The 21,751-nt window shown below is 38.3% G+C and overlaps 1 protein-coding gene across 2 annotated transcripts; it reads right to left on the minus strand.

Moving 5' to 3' along the window:
* Window positions 1–8,947: 8,947 nt before the first annotated feature.
* LOC117504759 (ependymin-like) lies at window positions 8,948–15,433 on the minus strand. Of its 2 annotated transcripts, none has more exons than XM_034164257.1 (6): window positions 15,278–15,433; window positions 15,138–15,172; window positions 14,918–15,052; window positions 9,603–9,779; window positions 9,270–9,364; window positions 8,948–9,180 (listed from the first exon to the last, which is right to left on the minus strand). In XM_034164257.1, the coding sequence occupies exons 1-6, from the start codon at window positions 15,345–15,347 to the stop codon at window positions 9,051–9,053; spliced, it is 642 nt and encodes a 213-aa protein (XP_034020148.1). In that variant the 5' UTR covers window positions 15,348–15,433; the 3' UTR covers window positions 8,948–9,050. The 2 variants fall into 2 exon arrangements, with proteins under 2 accessions (XP_034020148.1, XP_034020147.1); XM_034164256.1 differs by having other exon boundaries at window positions 9,270–9,357; window positions 9,593–9,779.
* Between the last annotated feature and the right edge of the window lie 6,318 nt (window positions 15,434–21,751).

The raw sequence follows: 21,751 nt of genomic DNA on the forward strand, positions 1-21,751 counted from the left end.
TATGATGAATTCTAAAACCTGACTGAAACTCTTCAAATAGACCATTCCTCTGCAGATGATCAGTTAGCTGTTTAACAACTACCCTTTCAAGAATTTTTGAGAGAAAAGGAAGGTTGGAGATTGGCCTATAATTAGCTAAGATAGCTGGGTCAAGTGATGGCGTTTTAAGTAATGGTTTAATTACTGCCACCTTAAAAGCCTGTGGTACATAGCCAACTAATAAAGATAGATTGATCATATTTAAGATCAAAGCATTAAATAATGGTAGGGCTTCCTTGAGCAGCCTGGTAGGAATGGGGTCTAATAGACATGTTGATGGTTTGGATGAAGTAACTAATGAAAATAACTCAGACAGAACAATCTGAGAGAAAGAGTCTAACCAAATACCGGCATCACTGAAAGCAGCCAAAGATAACGATACGTCTTTGGGATGGTTATGAGTAATTTTTTCTCTAATAGTTAAAATTTTATTAGCAAAGAAAGTCATGAAGTCATTACTAGTTAAAGTTAAAGGAATACTCGGCTCAATAGAGCTCTGACTCTGTCAGCCTGGCTACAGTGCTGAAAAGATACCTGGGGTTGTTCTTATTTTCTTCAATTAGTGATGAGTAGTAAGATGTCCTAGCTTTACGGAGGGCTTTTTTATAGAGCAACAGACTCTTTTTCCAGGCTAAGTGAAGATCTTCTAAATTAGTGAGACGCCATTTCCTCTCCAACTTACAGGTTATCTGCTTTAAGCTGCGAGTTTGTGAGTTATACCACGGAGTCAGACACTTCTGATTTAAAGCTCTCTTTTTCAGAGGAGCTACAGCATCCAAAGTTGTCTTCAATGAGGATGTAAAACTATTGACGAGATACTCTATCTCACTTACAGAGTTTAGGTAGCTACTCTGCACTGTGTTGCTATATGGCATTAGGGAACATAAAGAAGGAAACATATCCTTAAACCTAGTTACAGCGCTTTCTGAAAGACTTCTAGTGTAATGAAACTTATTCCCCACTGCTGGGTAGTCCATCAGAGTAAATGTAAATGTTATTAAGAAATGATCAGACAGAAGGGAGTTTTCAGGGAATACTGTTAAGTCTTCAATTTCCATACCATATAGTCAGAACAAGATCTAAGATATGATTAAAGTGGTGGGTGGACTCATTTACATTTTGAGCAAAGCCAATTGAGTCTAATAATAGATTAAATGCAGTGTTGATGCTGTTCATTCTCAGCATCTGTGTGGATGTTAAAATCGCCCACTATAATTATCTTATCTGAGCTAAGCACTAAGTCAGACAAAAGTTCTGAAAATTCACAGAGAAACTCACAGTAACGACCAGGTGGACGATAGATAATAACAAATAAAACTGTTTTTTGGGACTTCCAATTTGGATGGACAAGACTAAGAGTCAAGCTTTCAAATGAATTAAAGCTCTGCCTGGGTTTTTGATTAATTAATAAGCTGGAATGGAAGATTGCTGCTAATCCTCCGCCTCGGCCCGTGCTACGAGCGTTCTGGCAGTTAGTGTGACTCGGGGGTGTTGACTCATTTAAACTAACATAATCATCCTGCTCTATCCAGGTTTCTGTAAGGCAGAATAAATCAATATGTTGATCAATTATTATATCATTTTACTAACAGGGACTTAGAAGAGAGAGACCTAATGTTTAATAGACCACATTTAACTGTTTTAGTCTGTGGTGCAGTTGAAGGTGCTATATTATTTTTTCTTTTTGAATTTTTATGCTTAAATAGATTTTTGCTGGTTATTGGTAGTCTGGGAGCAGGCACCGTCTCTACGGGGATGGGGTAATGAGGGGATGGCAGGGGGAGAGAAGCTGCAGAGAGGTGTGTAAGACTACAACTCTGCTTCCTGGTCCCAACCCTGGATAGTCATGGTTTGGAGGATTTAAGAAAATTGGCCAGATTTCTAGAAATGAGAGCTGCTCCCTCTAAAGTGGGATGGATGCCGTCTCTCCTAACAAGACCAGGTTTTCCCCAGAAGCTTTGCCAATTATCTATGAAGCCCACCTCATTTTTGGACACCACTCAGACAGCCAGCAATTCAAGGAGAACATGTGGCTAAACATGTCACTCCCGGTCCGATTGGGGAGGGGCCCAGAGAAAACTACAGAGTCCGACATTGTTTTTGCAAAGTTACACACCGATTCAATGTTAATTTTAGTGACCTCCGATTGGCGTAACCGGGTGTCATTACTGCCGATGTGAATTACAATCTTACCAAATTTACGATTAGCCTTAGCCAGCAGTTTCAAATTTCCATCAATGTCGCCTGCTCTGGCCCCCGGAAGACAATTGACTATGGTTGCTGGTGATGCTAACTTCACATTTCTCAAAACAGAGTCGCCAATAACCAGAGTTTGATCCTCGGCGGGTGTGTCGTCGAGTGGGGAAAAACGGTTAGAAATGTGAACGGGTTGGCGGTGTACACGGGACAAAACGAGATTTACATTCCACTCTCAATAACAAAAAGACATTTGCACCACCTGTTCCACTTTGGGGTCAAATTTTATGCATTAAAACGTCACAGCGTGAAGGGACATCCAACCTGTTTGCTTTCTAAAGAGTCAAAACCATTGCATTAAAATAAATACACCCCATCAACTCAGCCAATCATTTACACCTTTTTAGGTTTCGTCACCATTTCCATTCTACAAGGTAAATAACTTTACATCACAGATGGGAGCAACAACATGTTTTTAGTGTAATGTTAAACTGTTTGATGGATTTCAACAAAACCTCACACAATTGTCGTCCACTATATCAAGACGTGAAAATTGTGCATAAAGGAAAATAACTCATGTATTCAAGAGGAGGCATCATACACTCACTGGCCACTTCAACTCAATGCAGTTAGACGTTTAGATGTGGTGAAGATGACTTGTGGAAGTACAAAACAAGCATCGGATTGAGGAAGAAAGGGGATCGGAGTGACTTTCCACAAGGCATGGTTGTTGGTGCCAGATGGGCTCATCTGAGTATTTCAGAAAATGCTGATCTAATGACATTTTCATGCATGACCATCTCAGAATGGTCCAAAAAGGACAACAGATCCAGTGGCAGTTATGTGGTTGAACGTTGAATGTGTGATTGCATTTTGCTATCACGTCAATATGGACCAACATCTCTGAGGAATGTCTCCAACACCTTGCTCAATCTATGCCACCGAGAATTACCAAAGTGTACCTAATAAAATGGCAGGGTAAGTGGATTTCTCAACATTTTGCATCACAAAACATTTACCGTCACTACAATTTATGCAACACAGTGCTCAGACGACAGCCAGATCCCGTGACAGCGGTCGTGTACGTCACAGCGGAAAGGGAGTTCAACCAGACAAGCAGGTTTAGATGGTGGAGACAACAAAATACATACCTTCATCTTACCGCTGCACTTCTTGTCCAACACCCTGTACGGTACCGGACGAGTTGTCCTGCACCGCCGCATGGCTGGAACCCCACTGCTGCTCGCTGCTCAGCACGTGCACATAATCATGGCTATTGATAATCGTGCACATGACACTCTGGAGGAGATCATAAAAATAAATACATAGAAATCAAGAAAGTGCTATGTACATATGATTCCTGTTATTATTATTATTATTAATTTACATCAGCAGTGGCACAATGCAATTAGCATCAGGAGCATAAAACTAATAATAAGCCCCCATAAAAACAAACAGGAAAACCTCTAACTTACATCAATGATTTAATGTGACCAAGTGAAAGGACAGACTGTGCATTCATCCACATTTTATGTTACTGAGTGCAGATGCCTGTGTGACACACTGCTGACACACAATCCTGCAGTTTTGTCCAGAGTGTGAACATCTTCATTCTGGCTTTGGTGTCACATGCAAACACAAACTGCTCAGATTTGTATCTACAGGGTGGACAGATTGATGAATTCTGTCAGGTTTGCAGTAACCTCAAAGGCTCTTATTTTGAAACACAGACTCTTATTGTGAAAGTGATACATAAAACAGGCGTGTTATTCTCTAAAAATGACCAATTTCTCTTAAAAATATCGGTCTCATCACCTTTCCGTTTTCACAGTTTGAATCCTCATTAAAAAATACATAAGTATGCCAAAGGATGAAAGTCAGCTTCAGCTTTCACTTGAGGCTCCACATACACAAACACACACAGAGGCCAAGTCCCCTTTATTATATAGATCATTATTATTATTATTTATGACAAAGATAATCTCCTAAAGTCAAATATTGTAAAGTTTCCAATGAAAAGGAATGTTAAATGGTATCAAAAACCCTTAATAAAATAAAGAATAACATAAATCAAGATATAACACAAAACTGTCAGTAGTGATTAAATACTGTTAGTCTATAGCTAAGGTTATGTATATTCACACCATCTTCCTAAAACCCTCACTTAATATCCTAGTGCCATATTGATTATGCAATGTGCATATATATATATATATATATATATATATATATATATATATGTACACACACATTGTACAACAATATGTAAAATTACACAAAGTGTGACCCCTGTTAGACCTACGCAAATCTTGATTTTACATTCCCTGTTTCTCAAATTTATTTATTTTGATTTTAAATATCTAATTCAACTTATTGATTTAGTTAAAAATATAAAACACGGCGCATGCGCTTTAAACTTTGTGTGTGTGTGTGTGTGTGTGTGTGTGTGTGTGTGTGTGTGTTCTCCCACTGCGCAAATACAGAAGTGCGCAAAGACAACTTCCAGAATTATTAATCAAATAACCTACGGTTTTAGAGGCACTCACAAAAATTAGAAAGTAATGTTTGACCCAGCGGTGTACATGACATAATAAAACACATAAATTAGCGACGTGCACAGTGTAACCAGCTGGTTAACTTAACTTACCCGTCAAACTCAGCATCAACTCCACTCTTGGATGAACTTAAAAAAACAAACAAACAAACAAACAAAAAAAAAAAAAAACAGCGCCACTACCATTTCCAAAATACTTCATAATTACATGAAATTAAATGAAATGAAATAAATAAAATGCTAAACAAAACATCAAGTCACGGCCCGACTCGAACCGGAAACCCGCTCGGTTCTGCGCATGTTCGGAAGAATGATTACTTCCTCTTAATCTGCGCATCTGCCAAAAAAAAAAAAAAATCCGTCATAAAGTATATGTTTTCATATGGTCTTTGCTTATTCGTGGGTCTAAAATATGGTACGAATGAAACATATATATATTATATATAGACTTTGTAAACGCTTTTAAAACATGTTTAACAAAAAAGTCTCATTTAATGGAGCGCATTTCTGGATCCATCATAAAAAAAAGTTGATACAACACTTGTGTTGCTTTTGAATAAAGTAAACGTTCACTCAGTTATGAAAATTATACACTTATTTTTAAACACATTTTCCCATTGATCACATTTAAGTGGACTAATGTAATACTGTAAAAGTGAGACTAAATATATGTATTTCAAAGAATATGTATTTTTAAAATGTACTTTCACGAGATTATTCTGTCACTTGTGTGGTTCACAAAATGTAAGAAAATGTTGATGGGTCTCTCCCAAAACCAACAACCACCTCCACAACCCAAAGATATTTTTTTTTTTTATTGCCCGAAAGCAGTAAAGAAAGAAGATTTGGACTACACAAAACAATTAATTGACATTGGCCAACAACATTTTATTAATGAACAATTATTCTATTATTTTTTGCAACTCGAGTTTCAATTAAAGCTTTTGTTCAGTTACTGAATTTGTTAACTTTTAATGAAAAGCAAAATCTTGTTAAAATCCACAAGATAATAAAACTAGAGCACAGTGGCGGCGCCAGGAAATTTGTTGGGGGGGCTGATGGGGAGCTGGGGTAAAAGTTGGAGGGGCTCCACACAATGTCGTCGAAATGAACAATATATAGTAAATTGCTTTAGAAATACCACGGTATATGTTTTAGGCACTGTGGTATCAGTGCACACACACACATCACTTAGAATGATTTTGCCAAACAGCAATATACAGCTTCTGTATATTCTGTGTTCGTGCGCGGCTGCTGGCCGACGTACTTGATGAATTCCTGCGCAAAAAGTAGTTCCCAGATAATTGTGATATATTTCTGCGAGATAATAAGTATATCTCATTTAAATCAATTCTAAAATTTACCAGTAATACAATTATAAAGATAAGTGAAGTTTTAAGAGTGGCCATAATAAATATTTAGGAAACCTACATTTTTGGAGTATGGAGTTTAATTTGTCTCATTAATACTTGCAAATGCACATTTGGTGATTTACAAATTTCCTTTGATTTGTACACGCACTTTGTGATCCACAGACACACATTTCTGATTTGTAACTTGCCAAACTGAAAATTCTGTTTGTGAAGAGTGATTCAGCATTGGTGGATCACCCAACACACACATTCACCACTTTGCTCAGTTACACAACCAGTCCCAGCAGAAGACTGCCCCTCCCTGAGCCTGGTTCTGCTGGAGGTTTCTTCCTGTTAAAAGGGAGTTTTTCCTTCCCACTGTAGCCAAGTGCTTGCTCACAGGGGGTTGTTTTGACCGTTGGGGTTTTACATAATTATTGTATGGCCATGCCTTACAATATAAAGCGCCTTGGGGCAACTGTTTGTTGTGATTTGGTGCTATATAAAAAAAATTGATTGAAAAAATTGATTGATTGACAATATTGAGACATTCTCAACGCAAAACTGCAGTTGAGATCCACAAATATGTCAGTCGCTATTCACATTATTGGCAGAATTATTGGGGGGGGCTTAAACCCCCCCCTGGCGCCGCCACTGCTAGAGCATCCCTCCATCCAACACTAGTTCCCAACTCCACACATTTTTACCTTGAAAAAATTTTCAAGGTCTAACTCCTGTTAGAAGTAGCTTTTCTTAAGCTAAAATATAATACAAACAATAGATAAAAAAGGGCCTTTCAATGTTAAAATCAAATATCCACTAAATCTTTGTCTCTTCATTCAGAGTGCCAGTTTGCACCTCACTGTCACAAATGAGAATGATTGAAATATAGCGCTAAATGTACATTAAATGGGCTTTTTAACATTAAATTCTAATTACTAATTCTAAGTCCACAAAATCCACAGTCCGGCTCACATCCAGATCAAACTTTGTCAGACGATAGTGAGTGTCAGTCTGCACCCCACTTTAAAATATGAGCGTGATTGGGGCACATTTGATTAAAATACAATGTAAAATATACATTAAATGGGGTTTTCTATGTTAAACTAAAATGGCCACAAATTCTGGAATCTGGATCAGATCCAGATCTAGATTTGTCAGTTGATAAAGGATGCCATCCAACATAACACTCTCAAATCTGAAAGGAATTTGATCTTTTAACAGAGGTACGAATTTTTTTTTTTTATATTCGTTCAGTGTTAAAGGACAGGAATTTGCCAAGATTTTTGCAGACTTTGACCTTGAACAATGAGTCACTTCTTGCTCATCAGGATATGATTCTTGAGTAAAAATTTCATAATATATAAAAAAAAATTGTGGCCTCCAGGTTGTTCACAAAGAACCAGCCAAATAGAGATGAAAAGATAACCTCATCTAACTTTGTTTGCGGAGATAAAACATGTTAACAGTTAGATGAAAGAATGTTGTGTTGATTTGTACAAATCTGATGAAAATTAATTCATTCTTGAATCAAACACAAAAATGCTTTATTGTTCTAATTTCATGGTGCATGGAATAAGAATCAACACACACATCCACACACAAACCCTGAGTGTATAACAAGATAAAACAGAATCAAAAATGATTACAGAAGCTTCAACAATCAACAACTTCCAAGATGCATCATGAAAAGATTGGAAAAAATGAAATAAAACTGAAAACAAGATACTGACACAAATCAGGGGATGGATACTTCAACAATTAACAAGTCCCTGAACATGTTTATGACTTAATTTCCATCAGTCTCAACGACTTACTAACAGTATGTTACGGTGTGGTTAATACGTCTGCACGAGGGAGTTCTCAAAAAACAGAGGGATGGGTGAGGGAAGCCACCAAGACAACCATACAACTCTGAAGGAATTATAGGCTTCTGTGACTGAACAGACAAACAGTGTGTAGTATAGCAGCCACCTGTTCCATCACCACTCACAGCTTCATGGTGGAGTAGAACAGAGGACTTTTTTTTTGTTGTAAAAAACTAAACAAACAAACAAAATAACATGAAATTTCCACTACAGTTTTCCTGAAGACATATCAATCAATCAATCAACTTTTTTTTTTTATATAGCGCCAAATCACAACAAACAGTTGCCCCAAGGCGCTTTATATTGTAAGGCAAGGCCGTACAATAATTATGAAAAACCCCAACGGTCAAAACGACCCCCTGTGAGCAAGCACTTGGCTACAGTGGGAAGGAAAAACTCCCTTTTAACAGGAAGAAACCTCCAGCAGAACCAGGCTCAGGGAGGGGCAGTCTTCTGCTGAGACTGGTTGGGGCTGAGGGAAAGAACCAGGAAAAAGACATGCTGTGGAAGGGGGCAGAGATCGATCACTAATGATTAAATGCGGAGTGATGCATACAGAGCAAAAAGAGAAAGAAACAGTGCATCATGGGAACCCCCCCACAGTCTACGTCTAAAGCAGCATAACCAAGGGATAGTCCAGGGTCACCTGATAGAAGACTGTAGCTTAGGCATGATCTGTTTTTTTTATTTTGTGTGTGTCTGACAATCCCCCAGTGTTCCACTCCACCATCAAGCTGCAACTGGTGATTTTGCAGACAAAACTTCTACAAGTGAGTTTGTCAAGACATCTTGGAATCTTGGTGGCTTCCCTCACTCATCTCCTTTCACAGTCACTCATTTTTTGAGAAAGCCTACTCCAGACACATTCAACATACAGTACCGTACTGTATCTATTATTTTCAGCTCACTGAACACACAGTAAAAGTAAATATGTTCTGTTGAACCATAAACTGAAAGCAGAATTGCATCACAGGAATCCCACACCAACATTATTCAGAAGCTCCACTTTTTTGGAGTCCCAAAGCAGTTGACAGGAGGCGCTCAGCGCTTGTTCATCAACAAGGTGATCAGGTCTACGGGCTCCTCCTTCAAGTGCGTGTTGGATTTCGGGCAAAACGCCGGAGGGTTGAGCTTCTGAGGGTCAGTGATCCCAATGACGTTGTTGAAGAAGCTGGTGAGCAGAAGGACACGGGCGTCACTTCACAGTACGTTAGAAAACCTCTGAAACCTCTCTGTTCTGGAAGATTCGGGTCAACTTACGTTATCAATATCCATCCAAATTTGTCAATGTGAATGGCAGAAGAGACGGGAACGCACGCGTATTCAGTAACGGTACTGAAGTACTTAACTGGAGGCAAAGACATGAGAAAATGACAATTATATGGAAGCCTGGAGGGAGTCGTGGCCCATGTTGAAGTTACAGCGTGCGGGATTCCAACATGGAATACAGCATTGATCTGTCCATTACTGGATAATTAACAACCTGCAGTAACAAATCAATATCTGCAGCCTCACCACTAGATGGCACTAAATCCAACACACTGTAGCTTTAAGAGGATTAGAATCATTATTTGCTTTCTCACCACCAGACTTGGAGTCTGTTCCATACCAGCTGTTGATCAGGAGTCCGGCTCCAGGTTGGGATGAGGTGCCCAAGACGGACTGAGCCACAAAACTTGCATTTTGGGGGATCTGCCAGGGAACAAAGCTGCCCTGCAAAGGCTTCTTTTGGCAGGTTTGCGCTTTATCATCTATCTCAAACATGACACCCTGATGGACACAAAGGGTTTTTGTTTTAGTTAAAAAACATTTGGATTCATCAACCTTCACATGCAGTCTTTCAAACAAACAAACAACAACAACAAACAAGCAGCGCAAACCTCCACCAACACAAGTTTCCAATTCCACAATTTTTTTTTACCTTAGATAAAATTTTCAAGGTCAAAGTCCTGTTAGAAGTGACTTTTCATAAGCTAAAAGAGACGTCATCAAATATCAGGAGTATGTATTTAGTCTGTGCACTTGAAAGGAAGTTTTTTTTTTTGCCACTTTTTCCGTTTCTTTTTTCAGAAAAATTTTCACAGAACATTGGTTATCTCTGCTGTGTCATTGCTTTTTGGCACTTGGTTTCCAACAGGCAGAAAATTGGAACCTCTATCCAATTTTGGTGCTGTAGGTAAATCAGTTACAGAAAAATGAGAGTGACTGAGGCACTTTCAGTTGAGATATAATGCAAAGCGCACACAAAATGGGCTTTTCAATGTTAAATTCAAATGGCAACAAAATCCACAATCCAAATCGGATCGAGATCAAACTTTGTCAGGTCATAGTGAGTGCCAGTCTGCACCTCACTTTCAAATATGAGAGTGATTGGGGTAGTTTGGATCAAGATATAATATAAAATATTCATTAAATGGGCTTTTCAATGTTAAATTCAAATGGCCACAAAATCCACAATCCAAATCGGATCCACATCAAACTTTGTCAGGTCATAGTGAGTGCCAGTCTGCGCCTCACTTTCAAATATGAGAGTGATTGGGGTAGTTTGGATCAAGATATAACATAAAATATACATTAAATGGGCTTTTCTATGTTACATTTAAATGGCCACACAATCTGTAATCTGGATGAAATCCGGATCAAACTTTGTTAGTCGATAAAAGATGCCATCCAACATAATGCTGCCAGATACAACCCCTGGCAAAAATTATGGAATCACCGGCCTCGGAGGATTTTCATTCAGTTGTTTAATTTTGTAGAAAAAAAGAAGATCACAGACATGACACAAAACTAAAGTCATTTCAAATGGCAACTTTCTGGCTTTAAGAAACACTATAAGAAATCAAGAAAAAAGATTGTGACAGTCAGTAACGGTTACTTTTTTAGACCAAGCAGAGGAAAAAAATATGGAATCACTCAATTCTGAGGAAAAAATTATGGAATCACCCTGTAAATTTTCATCCCCCAAATTAACACCTGCATCAAATCAGATCTGCTCATTGACATTGACCCTATGTGTCTTTTTGCAAGGAATGTTTTTGCAGTTTTTGCTCTATGGCAAGATGCATTATCATCTTGAAAAATGATTTCATCATCCCCAAACATCCTTTCAATTGTCCAAAATATCAACATAAACTTGTGCATTTATTGATGATGTAATGACAGCCATCTCCCCAGTGCCTTTACCTGACATGCAGCCCCATATCATCAATGACTGTGGAAATTTACATGTTCTCTTCAGGCAGTCATCTTTATAAATCTCATTGGAAAGGCACCAAACAAAAGTTCCAGCATCATCACCTTGCCCAATGCAGATTCGAGATTCATCACTGAATATGACTTTCATCCAGTCATCCACAGTCCACAATTGCTTTTCCTTAGCCCATTGTAACCTTGTTTTTTTCTGTTTAGGTGTTAATGATGCCTTTCATTTAGCTTTTCTGTATGTAAATCCCATTTCCTTTAGGCGGTTTCTTACAGTTCGGTCACAGACCTTGACTCCAGTTTCCTCCCATTCGTTCTTCATTTGTTTTGTTGTACATTTTTCGATTTTTGAGACATATTGCTTTAAGTTTTCTGTCTTGACGCTTTGATGTCTTCCTTGGTCTACCAGTATGTTTGCCTTTAACAACATTCCCATGTTGTTTGTATTTAGTCCAGAGTTTAGACACAGCTGACTGTGAACAACCAACATCTTTTGCAACATTGCGTGATGATTTACTCTCTTTTAAGAGTTTGATAATCCTCTCCTTTGTTTCAATTGACATCTCTCATGTTGGAGCCATGATTCATGTCAGTCCACTTGGTGCAACAGCTCTCCAAGGTGTGTTCACTCCTTTTTAGATGCAGACTAACGAGCAGATCTGATATGATGCAGGTGTTAGTTTTGGGGATGAAAATTTACAGGGTGATTCCATAATTTTTTCTCAGAATTGAGTGATTCCATATTTTTTTCCTCTGCTTGGTCTAAAAAAGTAACCGTTACTGACTGCCACAATCTTTTTTTCCTGATTTCTTATAGGGTTTCTTAAAGCCAGAAAGTTGCCATTTGAAATGACTTTAGTTTTGTGTCATGTCTGTGATCTGCTTTTTTTCTACAAAATTGAACAACTGAATGAACATCCTCCGAGGCCAGTGATTCCATAATTTTTGCCAGGGGTTGTATGAAAGTAAATTGATTTGTTTTCAAAGAGTTATGAATTTTTGAAATTCGTTCAATGTTAAAGATAGGGATTTTTTTTCAGACTTTGATCTATGACATTGAAAATTGAATCATTGTTGCCTATCAGGATATGAATCTTCAGTCAAACTTTCAGGACAATATTTGAAAAACTGTGGCCTCCAGTTGAACTGCAAACCTTTAGGTTAACAGTTCAACCTCTTAACTACTGACAAGCCGATGTTACCATGAGCCGCCATCGTGAGCAAAGGCGCTAACATTAGCATGAAACCTTGCTAGTGTCACATAACGCATCACCTGCTCAGCATGCCACTCTTTTTGGACTGACATCTCTGCTATTTTGGCATTGTGGGATAGCTCGCGCAAACAGGTTGAGCTCGCCGGACTACTTTCGCGAAACTGCTCAGCGTGCCACTCTCGTTGGCGCGACAACACACAGAATGTGTCTCTTCCCACATAGATCTCTTTCAGTGCAGCTTCTTGTTCTGACTTTAACACAAAGTTAACACACACGTCTTTCACTGCCAACTGTAAATGGTCATCAAAACAATCCAAACGTATATTTCTGAACCCCTCCACATTAAACTCCACAATGTGCTTGAGCAATAATAGATGAAGGTGCTTAAATATTTCTTACAGCCACTGTTAAAACTTCTGTTATCTTTCTAATTATATTACTGGTAAATTTTAGAATTAATTTAGATGAGATATACTCATTATCTCACAGGAATATATCACTATTATCTGGGAACTACTTTTTGCGCAGGAATTTATCAAACACGTCGGCCGCGGGCGCCTACTAACACAGAATCCCCAGAAACTGGCTAGAAGTTCAGTCAAAATGAGAGCGTCCACTTTTAGCTTACCATAAACTAAGCTAGTGGGGCTCGTGAGAGTGTGAAAGCGCCCTGCTAACAAGCTAACATTAGCATGAGCTGAATACCTCCATTTTGAGCAATGGGATTTAAAATGTGGTTATACCCTCATCAGCCAGAGTCATGCAGAATGGTGTTAGAATGACAAACTGGAGCACATTCGAAAGTGTCGGATTTCAGTTCCAAAATGTTCTGACAGCCATCTGCGAAAGTCCACACAACTGGTCAAAATCGGCCAGCGGGCCCGAGTGTGATGCTTTAAAGTTACAGTTTTACTGAGATAAATCTGCACACCTTCAGCTCATTTTACATGTTGCCAGAAATAATGCATTTTTTGAGTTTTTCGCCAGACAAATACAGACACATATGACAGACACAGATTTGGGCCTTGCAGAATTATGATATAGATCCTGGAACTACGTGATCGGTTGCATCCCAGAAGTTTTGATCATGCTCCCCCTCAGCAAAAAAAGAAGTTGATTCAAGTGTACTATGAGTATACTTATTTTTTCTTAAAATTGAGAAAGTAGACTTGAAGTTGACGTTTTATAAACTATATTTTATATATTTCATATATATATATATATATATATATATATATATATATATATATATATATATATATATATATATATATTAGTCCAAATAAGTATTAAATTTGTGTACTTTCTAGTATACTAACAGTACACAGTCTGTAGTATACTTGCTATACTTATACCGAAGCGTACTTAATAAAATGAACTTTATGTATACTACTTTTTGCAAAGGGCCAGGTGCTGCGTTGTGGTCAAGTCTCACCAAGACACGACTGTAACGCAGATCCTGCGCACACCTTAGAATAGGACTTGCGTTTCTGTACAATTGTAGCAAAACATGCATTTGTATTGCATCTTCGTGTTGTGAGTATGCTTCACAGTACTTTATGCTATGCTTCTTACTTTACACATAGATTACACACTGTAAATAGTAAAGTGGAGCTGCACTTGTGTTATGCGCTTTTGACTGTCGGGCCGGGGAGGGGGGTTATTTGGGAACTCCCCACTAGTCCTGAAGTCCACTAGTCTTAGTTCTATAAGGAGAGCATGTTGAAGTTGTTTTGACATTTATGGTAAAAAAAAAAAAGAAAAAAAAAAAGACATTAATTATGGTGAATTACCATTATTTGTTAATTTTCAATTCTACACATTTATTGCCATCAGGACAAATAAAGATGATTAATGTGTATATCAACAGAATCATAGGTTTTATTTTTTTTTGGAAATTTAACAAAACTGGACCAGGTTTGTTAGTTATTTGAAAGTATTACATTTATTTGTCAACTTTAACATCAATTTGGGGTTATAATATACATCATCAAACAATATAAGGAGCTTAGGACTAATGGACCCTCCCCAGTAGATTTGCACTTGTGTCTCGCATTCCAAACTGCTCAGTGCAAGAGGTGCTGAGCTACTCTGGTAGATCTGGTTTTAGTTCCTGGTCACGCAACCTGAGTTTTTCCTTGAACAAGGCACTTAATTGGCATTCTTCCAGTAAAAACACCTTGAAACCGCTACCGGCCGTAATAATGGGGGAAGTAACCTGCGATGGACTGGCGTTGGAAACTCTAACCTCCATCAGGCAACAGAATGGGGAGCTCAGCGCTGGAACCAGTTGGACTCTGACACCTATAGAACAACTTGCATTTTCATTGTGACGGGTGTCTTTTGTGCACCTGTCTCTTTTTTAGCCCAACAGCACGATGGCATCAGGGTTTAAGTCCGATACCTTATCTGTCGTATTTGGATGTTTTATGGCCATTTGTCAAGTTAGTCGAGCGACATATGGAAAATAGAGACCAAGCGCACAGTCACCTGTTTGAAGAGCAGGAGAACATCGTAGGTGAACGTCTTGTTATCATAGGTGCCCATCTGTAGCAGGCGGATGCGCTGTCCCAGTCCGTCATATATGTATTTGGCGAACTCCTGCAGCTTCTCATTCTGGGTGGACTGCACAAAAACAGAGCAACGAGAGCCGACTTTATGACCTCCGTTCACAAATAGTAGGAATCAGGAAAAATAAAGTAACACTCACCACGGTGAAGTCTCCAGTCATTAGAGGAGGAGTCCCTGTGTGACACAAGGATTCAGTTATTACTCTACGTTATTGACCAAACACAGTTCATAACCACAGATTAAGAACAACCACCACATGTGAAATGGTTTGAGACTTACTGCACGGGTGAGGTTTCTGGGCCTCGCAGGCCAACACCAGCAGGCAGCTCAACACCACAAACACTCTCATGTTCTGATTCCTGCTCTGGCACAGCCAATCTGGTGTCTGAGGACACGCAGACGTCCTTATAAACAACCGCGTCCAGACGCCAGGTTTTGTTTGTGACCCTGCGAGCCTGCTGAGGTCAAAGTCCTCAGGTAAAGAACACTGTGAGGAGAGAGCAAAACGCAGTACTGGATTTAGCCAAAGTGAACCGGAGGAGAACAGCTGGGTGACGACATCACCCTCATGTGATCTCTGAAGGTGTGGCAGTGCAATCACAGCACCTGACTGTCACGAGAGGCTCACCTCACCTCAGGCAGTCGGCAACAACAAAACAAAGCCACAAAGGTAGCAGCTCGCTTTCAAATTCCCCCAAAATCTGTACAAACATGAACAAATTCTGTTCAAATGATTGTCACGATCGTGACTTTAAACAGCTCATTGAGATTTACGGTAACATGAAGCTCGCCGTTACTTCAAGAGGAAGTAAAACTTAAAAAGCAGAAGTTACGTCACATAGGTTTTAACTGACAAATGCAAAAACAGAAATGATCCATTGATCAGCAGATCGTCAGGTCAGTCAAAAGTTGCTCCATCTTTGATTTCTCCACAACCACACAAGACCATGACCTATTCATTGTTGTTGGGGATGTCTTGGTGGCTTCCCTCACCATTTTTTTTTTTTTTTTATTGCACAGAGTCTGGAGAAATGCCTTCTCTAGACAGATGGACCTCACCTCAGAGTAAAGTGCTGTTTGTATCGATTATAACCGAACTCAGGAGGGCTGGAGCCTATCTGAGCGCTCACTGGGTGAGAGGTTCGACATCCTGGACAAGCAAGAGATATTCAGTAACTTGAAAATATATTCTTGGATCCATTGTCCGACTAAGTTCATGAAAGTGATTTCTTTTTTTAAAGTTCTAAATTAAGGATATTAATAAATGTGTCACACGTTAGTGCACACAGAGTGTAACTTGAGGATTTAGAACTCTGTGATTTAGAACATACGTCGCTGCAGATGTGCAGAGACTTTCACCTGCTGACCATCATTAGTTACGACATCAAAACCAGTGTGTTGTTTTTTTGAAAACTGATGAAAATGTTTGGGGGAAAAATAGGAGAGAAAATAGAGGCAAAAAAAAACTAATTCCACAGCTGCATCTCTTGAACTATGTGAGTGAACAACAACCAAGAAGCGTGATGATGAATGTTTGATTTATTTCTTTTCTTGACTCCACAAACAAATATTAATCAATCAATCAATTCAATCAATCAATTTTATTTATATAGCGCCAAATCACAACAAACAGTTGCCCCAAGGCGCTTTATATTGTAAGGCAAGGCCATACAATAATTACGGAAAAACCCCAACAGTCAAAACGACCCCCTGTGAGCAAGCACTTGGTGACAGTGGTAAGGAAAAACTCCCTTTTAACAGGAAGAAACCTCCAGCAGAACCAGGCTCAGGGAGGGGCAGTCTTCTGCTGGGACTGGTTGGGGCTGAGGGAGAGAACCAGGAAAAAGACATGCTGTGGAGGGGAGCAGAGATCAATCACTAATGATTAAATGCAGAGTGGTGCATACAGAGCAAAAAGAGAAAGAAACACTCAGTGCATCATGGGAACCCCCCAGCAGTCTAAGTCTATAGCAGCATAACTAAGGGATGGTTCAGGGTCACCTGATCCAGCCCTAACTATAAGCTTTAGCAAAAAGGAAAGTTTTAAGCCTAATCTTAAAAGTAGAGAGGGTGTCTGTCTCCCTGATCTGAATTGGGAGCTGGTTCCACAGGAGAGGAGCCTGAAAGCTGAAGGCTCTGCCTCCCATTCTACTCTTACAAACCCTAGGAACTACAAGTAAGCCTGCAGTCTGAGAGCGAAGCGCTCTATTGGGGTGATATGGTACTATGAGGTCCCTAAGATAAGATGGGACCTGATTATTCAAAACCTTATAACTAAGAAGAAGAATTTTAAATTCTATTCTAGAATTAACAGGAAGCCAATGAAGAGAGGCCAATATGAACAAATTGTAATCTATTAGATAAATATGATTCAAACCACCGCAGCGCAGTGCCTTTAATACCTATGGCATGCTCTAATCTCTGTAATAAAATTTTATGGTCAACAGTATCAAAAGCAGCACTGAGGTCTAACAGAACAAGCACAGAGATGAGTCCACTGTCTGAGGCCATAAGATCATTTGTAACCTTCACTAATGCTGTTTCTGTACTATGATGAATTCTAAAACCTGACAAACTCTTCAAATAGACCATTCCTCTGCAGATGATCAGTTAGCTGTTTTACAACTACCCTTTTAAGAATTTTTGAGAGAAAAGGAAGGTTGGAGATTGGCCTATAATTAGCTAAGATAGCTGGGTCAAGTGATGGCTTTTTAAGTAATGGTTTAATTACTGCCACCTTAAAAGCCTGTGGTACATAGCCAACTAACAAAGATAGATTGATCATATTTAAGATCGAAGCATTAATTAATGGTAGGGCTTCCTTGAGCAGCCTGGTAGGAATGGGGTCTAATAGACATGTTGATGGTTTGGAGGAAGTAACTAATGAAAATAACTCAGACAGAACAATCGGAGAGAAAGCGTCTAACCAAATACCGGCATCACTGAAAGCAGCCAAAGATAACGATACGTCTTTGGGATGGTTATGAGTAATTTTTTCTCTAATAGTTAAAATTTTATTAGCAAAGAAAGTCATGAAGTCATTACTAGTTAAAGTTAAAGGAATACTCGGCTCAATAGAGCTCTGACTCTTTGTCAGCCTGGCTACAGTGCTGAAAAGAAACCTGGGGTTGTTATTTTCTTCAATTAGTGATGAGTAGTAAGATGTCCTAGCTTTACGGAGGGCTTTTTTATAGAGCAACAGACTCTTTTTCCAGGCTAAGTGAAGATCTTCTAAATTAGTGAGACGCCATTTCCTCTCCAACTTACGGGTTATCTGCTTTAAGCTGCGAGTTTGTGAGTTATACCACGGAGTCAGGCACTTCTGATTTAAGGCTCTCTTTTTCAGAGGAGCTACAGCATCCAAAGTTGTCTTCAATGAGGATGTAAAACTATTGATGAGATACTCTATCTCACTTACAGAGTTTAGGTAGCTACTCTGCACTGTGTTGGTATATGGCATTAGAGAACATAAAGAAAGAATCATATCCTTAAACCTAGTTACAGCGCTTTCTGAAAGACTTCTAGTGTAATGAAACTTATTCCCCACTGCTGGGTAGTCCATCAGAGTAAATGTAAATGTTATTAAGAAATGATCAGACAGAAGGGAGTTTTCAGGGAATACTGTTAAGTCTTCAATTTCCATACCATAAGTCAGAACAAGATCTAAGATATGATTAAAGTGGTGGGTGGACTCATTTACATTTTGAGCAAAGCCAACTGAGTCTAATAATAGATTAAATGCAGTGTTGAGGCTGTCATTCTCAGCATCTGTGTGGATGTTAAAATCGCCCACTATAATTATCTTATCTGAGCTAAGCACTAAGTCAGACAAAAGGTCTGAAAATTCACAGAGAAAGTCACAGTAACGACCAGGTGGACGATAGATAATAACAAATAAAACTGTTTTTTGGGACTTCCAATTTGGATGGACAAGACTAAGAGTCAAGCTTTCAAATTAATTAAAGCTCTGTCTGGGTTTTTGATTAATTAATAACCTGGAATGGAAGATTGCTGCTAATCCTCCGCCCCGGCCCGTGCTACGAGCATTCTGACAGTTAGTGTGACTCGGGGGTGTTGACTCATTTAAACTAACATATTCATCCTGCTGTAACCAGGTTTCTGTTAGGCAGAATAAATCAATATGTTGATCAATTATTATATCATTTAATAACAGTGACTTAGAAGAGAGAGACCTAATGTTTAATAGACCACATTTAACTGTTTTAGTCTGTGGTGCAGTTGAAGGTGCTATATTATTTTTTCTTTTTGAATTTTTATGCTTAAATAGATTTTTGCTGGTTATTGGTGGTCTGGGAGCAGGCACCGTCTCTACGGGGATGGGGTAATGAGGGGATGGCAGGGGGAGAGAAGCTGCAGAGAGGTGTGTAAGACTACAACTCTGCTTCCTGGTCCCAACCCTGGATAGTCACGGTTTGGAGGATTTAAGAAAATTGGCCAGATTTCTAGAAATGAGAGCTGCTCCATCCAAAGTGGGATGGATGCCGTCTCTCCTAACAAGACCAGGTTTTCCCCACAAGCTTTGCCAATTATCTATGAAGCCCACCTCATTTTTTTATATTACCATATTACCAAATATATTTGTGTAATTTCTATTCAATCAATAAAATTCAAGTAAGATTTAAGGACTTTTTTTTAAATATATCTGAAAAATCTTACGTAAACATCTGCGATGAAAGGAGCTCTTTTGAATTATTATAAGATTTTTAAACTGCTATGTTGTTTCTAAAAGATGCAACTCAGATCTCACATTTCAAGATCTTATTTCAACAAATCTGCAGTGAATTTTTACAGAACCCGGGATACGTCACTTAAAGTAATATGGCCGTGAAAATTTGTGAGCATGTTTTCCTTTAATTGAGCCTTCAATGTGCACACATTACATTATAGGCCTAAACCGAGCTCTCAAAATATGTATTTCATGCTCATAGTCATTTCTGACATTTTCTCACCATTTGCTGTCACAAGCTATTGTACAAAGATTTTGGCTATTAGTAGTTAAATAAAGTTGGAGAGATATTCAAACATTCAATTTTCCAGAATCTATAACTTCAAAGCGAATCCCTGTTTTAAATTAAATGACACATCTTTCCAAACGTTGTAATACAGATAACAAACTACAACCAACCAACACCGTTTTTCCCACAAGATGCGACGTCCTCCGTTCTTTATGAATTACACTGAACTTGACATGTAGCAGAGACTGGACCTCAGGGACCTTGGACAAATTACCACGACGAAAGGAAATACTTTGATAAAAACTCAACAACATACATTTATGGTTTGTAGTGCCACCAAACTGACGTCACACATCAATAAACTCCAGCTTTAAATAAAAAGCTATTGAGATTTTATTGAAATTTATTACATTAAAACTTCAAAATGTATATAAGGGCTCTGTAGAATTTATACTTTTCAATGTCAGATTTTTGGTTTTACATTTCTGTTAAGATTTTTAAGAAGTATTATCTAAAAACATTTTAGATCTTACATTATTGTGTGTTATGTGTAATTCGATAGTTTGACAAGAAATTACCACAGATCTGGTAAGATTTTTAATAAGTATTATCTAAAAACTGCTTAGATCTTACATTATTGTGTGTTATATTATGTGTAATTCGATAGTTTGACTAGAAATGACACAGATCTGTTAAGATTTTTAAGAAGTATTATCTAAAAACAGTTTATATCTTACATTATTGTGTGTTATATTATGTGTAATTCGATAGTTTGACTAGAAATTACACAGATCTGGTAAGATTTTTCCTTTTTTTTTGTGCAAATGTCTGTCTAAATCTAATAATTGGCATAGAGGTGTCTCCATCACTTGATGGATGTCATATACGTAACATACATAAAACATGATTTCTTCCAGCAATTAAAATAACATTTACGTATTTATAAGAAAAAGCTAAAGACTAGGCACCTAAGTGGCTCTACTCTACTCTTTTCTACTCTCCTATTTTACTCTTCCTTTTTAGATATTTATATATACCTTTATATACTAGCATAGTTCCATCTTAGAATTGGAATATAAGATATACCTTACTGAATTTTCATGAAGCAACAAACACTGAACATCAGAGGCAAAATGGACACAGTGACAGTTAAACATCAGACATCTCGAATATAAATTCTGAATCTTCACATCACTCATGTTCCTCAAAGGAAAAACAAATTTATGCCTTGAAATGATTGCCACGTTGGACACGCCCACTTCTGCATCAATATACACTCTGATTTTCAATGTCATATGATCGGTCATCATAACAAAAACAAGGAATAAGGTTTGTTCAGTAAGTCATCTGATTCAAGGCCCAACATTATCAACTGATCTGACTCACCGGAACTCAGACAGAAAAGAAAGGGTGTCACAACTCCTTCTGCTAATCTGTGGAAAAGACACTGGGGTTGGTTCCACAGATAAGAGGTGCAAGAAGGCAAATAAGAAAACTCACACAAACTATTTCACATTTGCAAATTATACGTCATTTGGCTCCACTTTTGGTTACGTACTTGCTTTCATGCTTCTCTCAATATGTAGAAAATGAAAGTTCAAAAAAACAAATAAAGAAAAAAAAACAAAAAAAACAAATCAGAAGTACAATTCCAGTTGTCGTCAGGAATTCTGATCTACTAAACAACTCTCAAACATTTAATTTCGCAGGATTCTTGACTAAACAAGCAGCAGACACCATTCAAAATTTTGATTTTCTTCGTCAAAGGAGTGAAGAA

This window comes from Thalassophryne amazonica, chromosome 23 (genome assembly GCF_902500255.1).
Source record: "Thalassophryne amazonica chromosome 23, fThaAma1.1, whole genome shotgun sequence".
NCBI lineage: Eukaryota > Metazoa > Chordata > Actinopteri > Batrachoidiformes > Batrachoididae > Thalassophryne > Thalassophryne amazonica.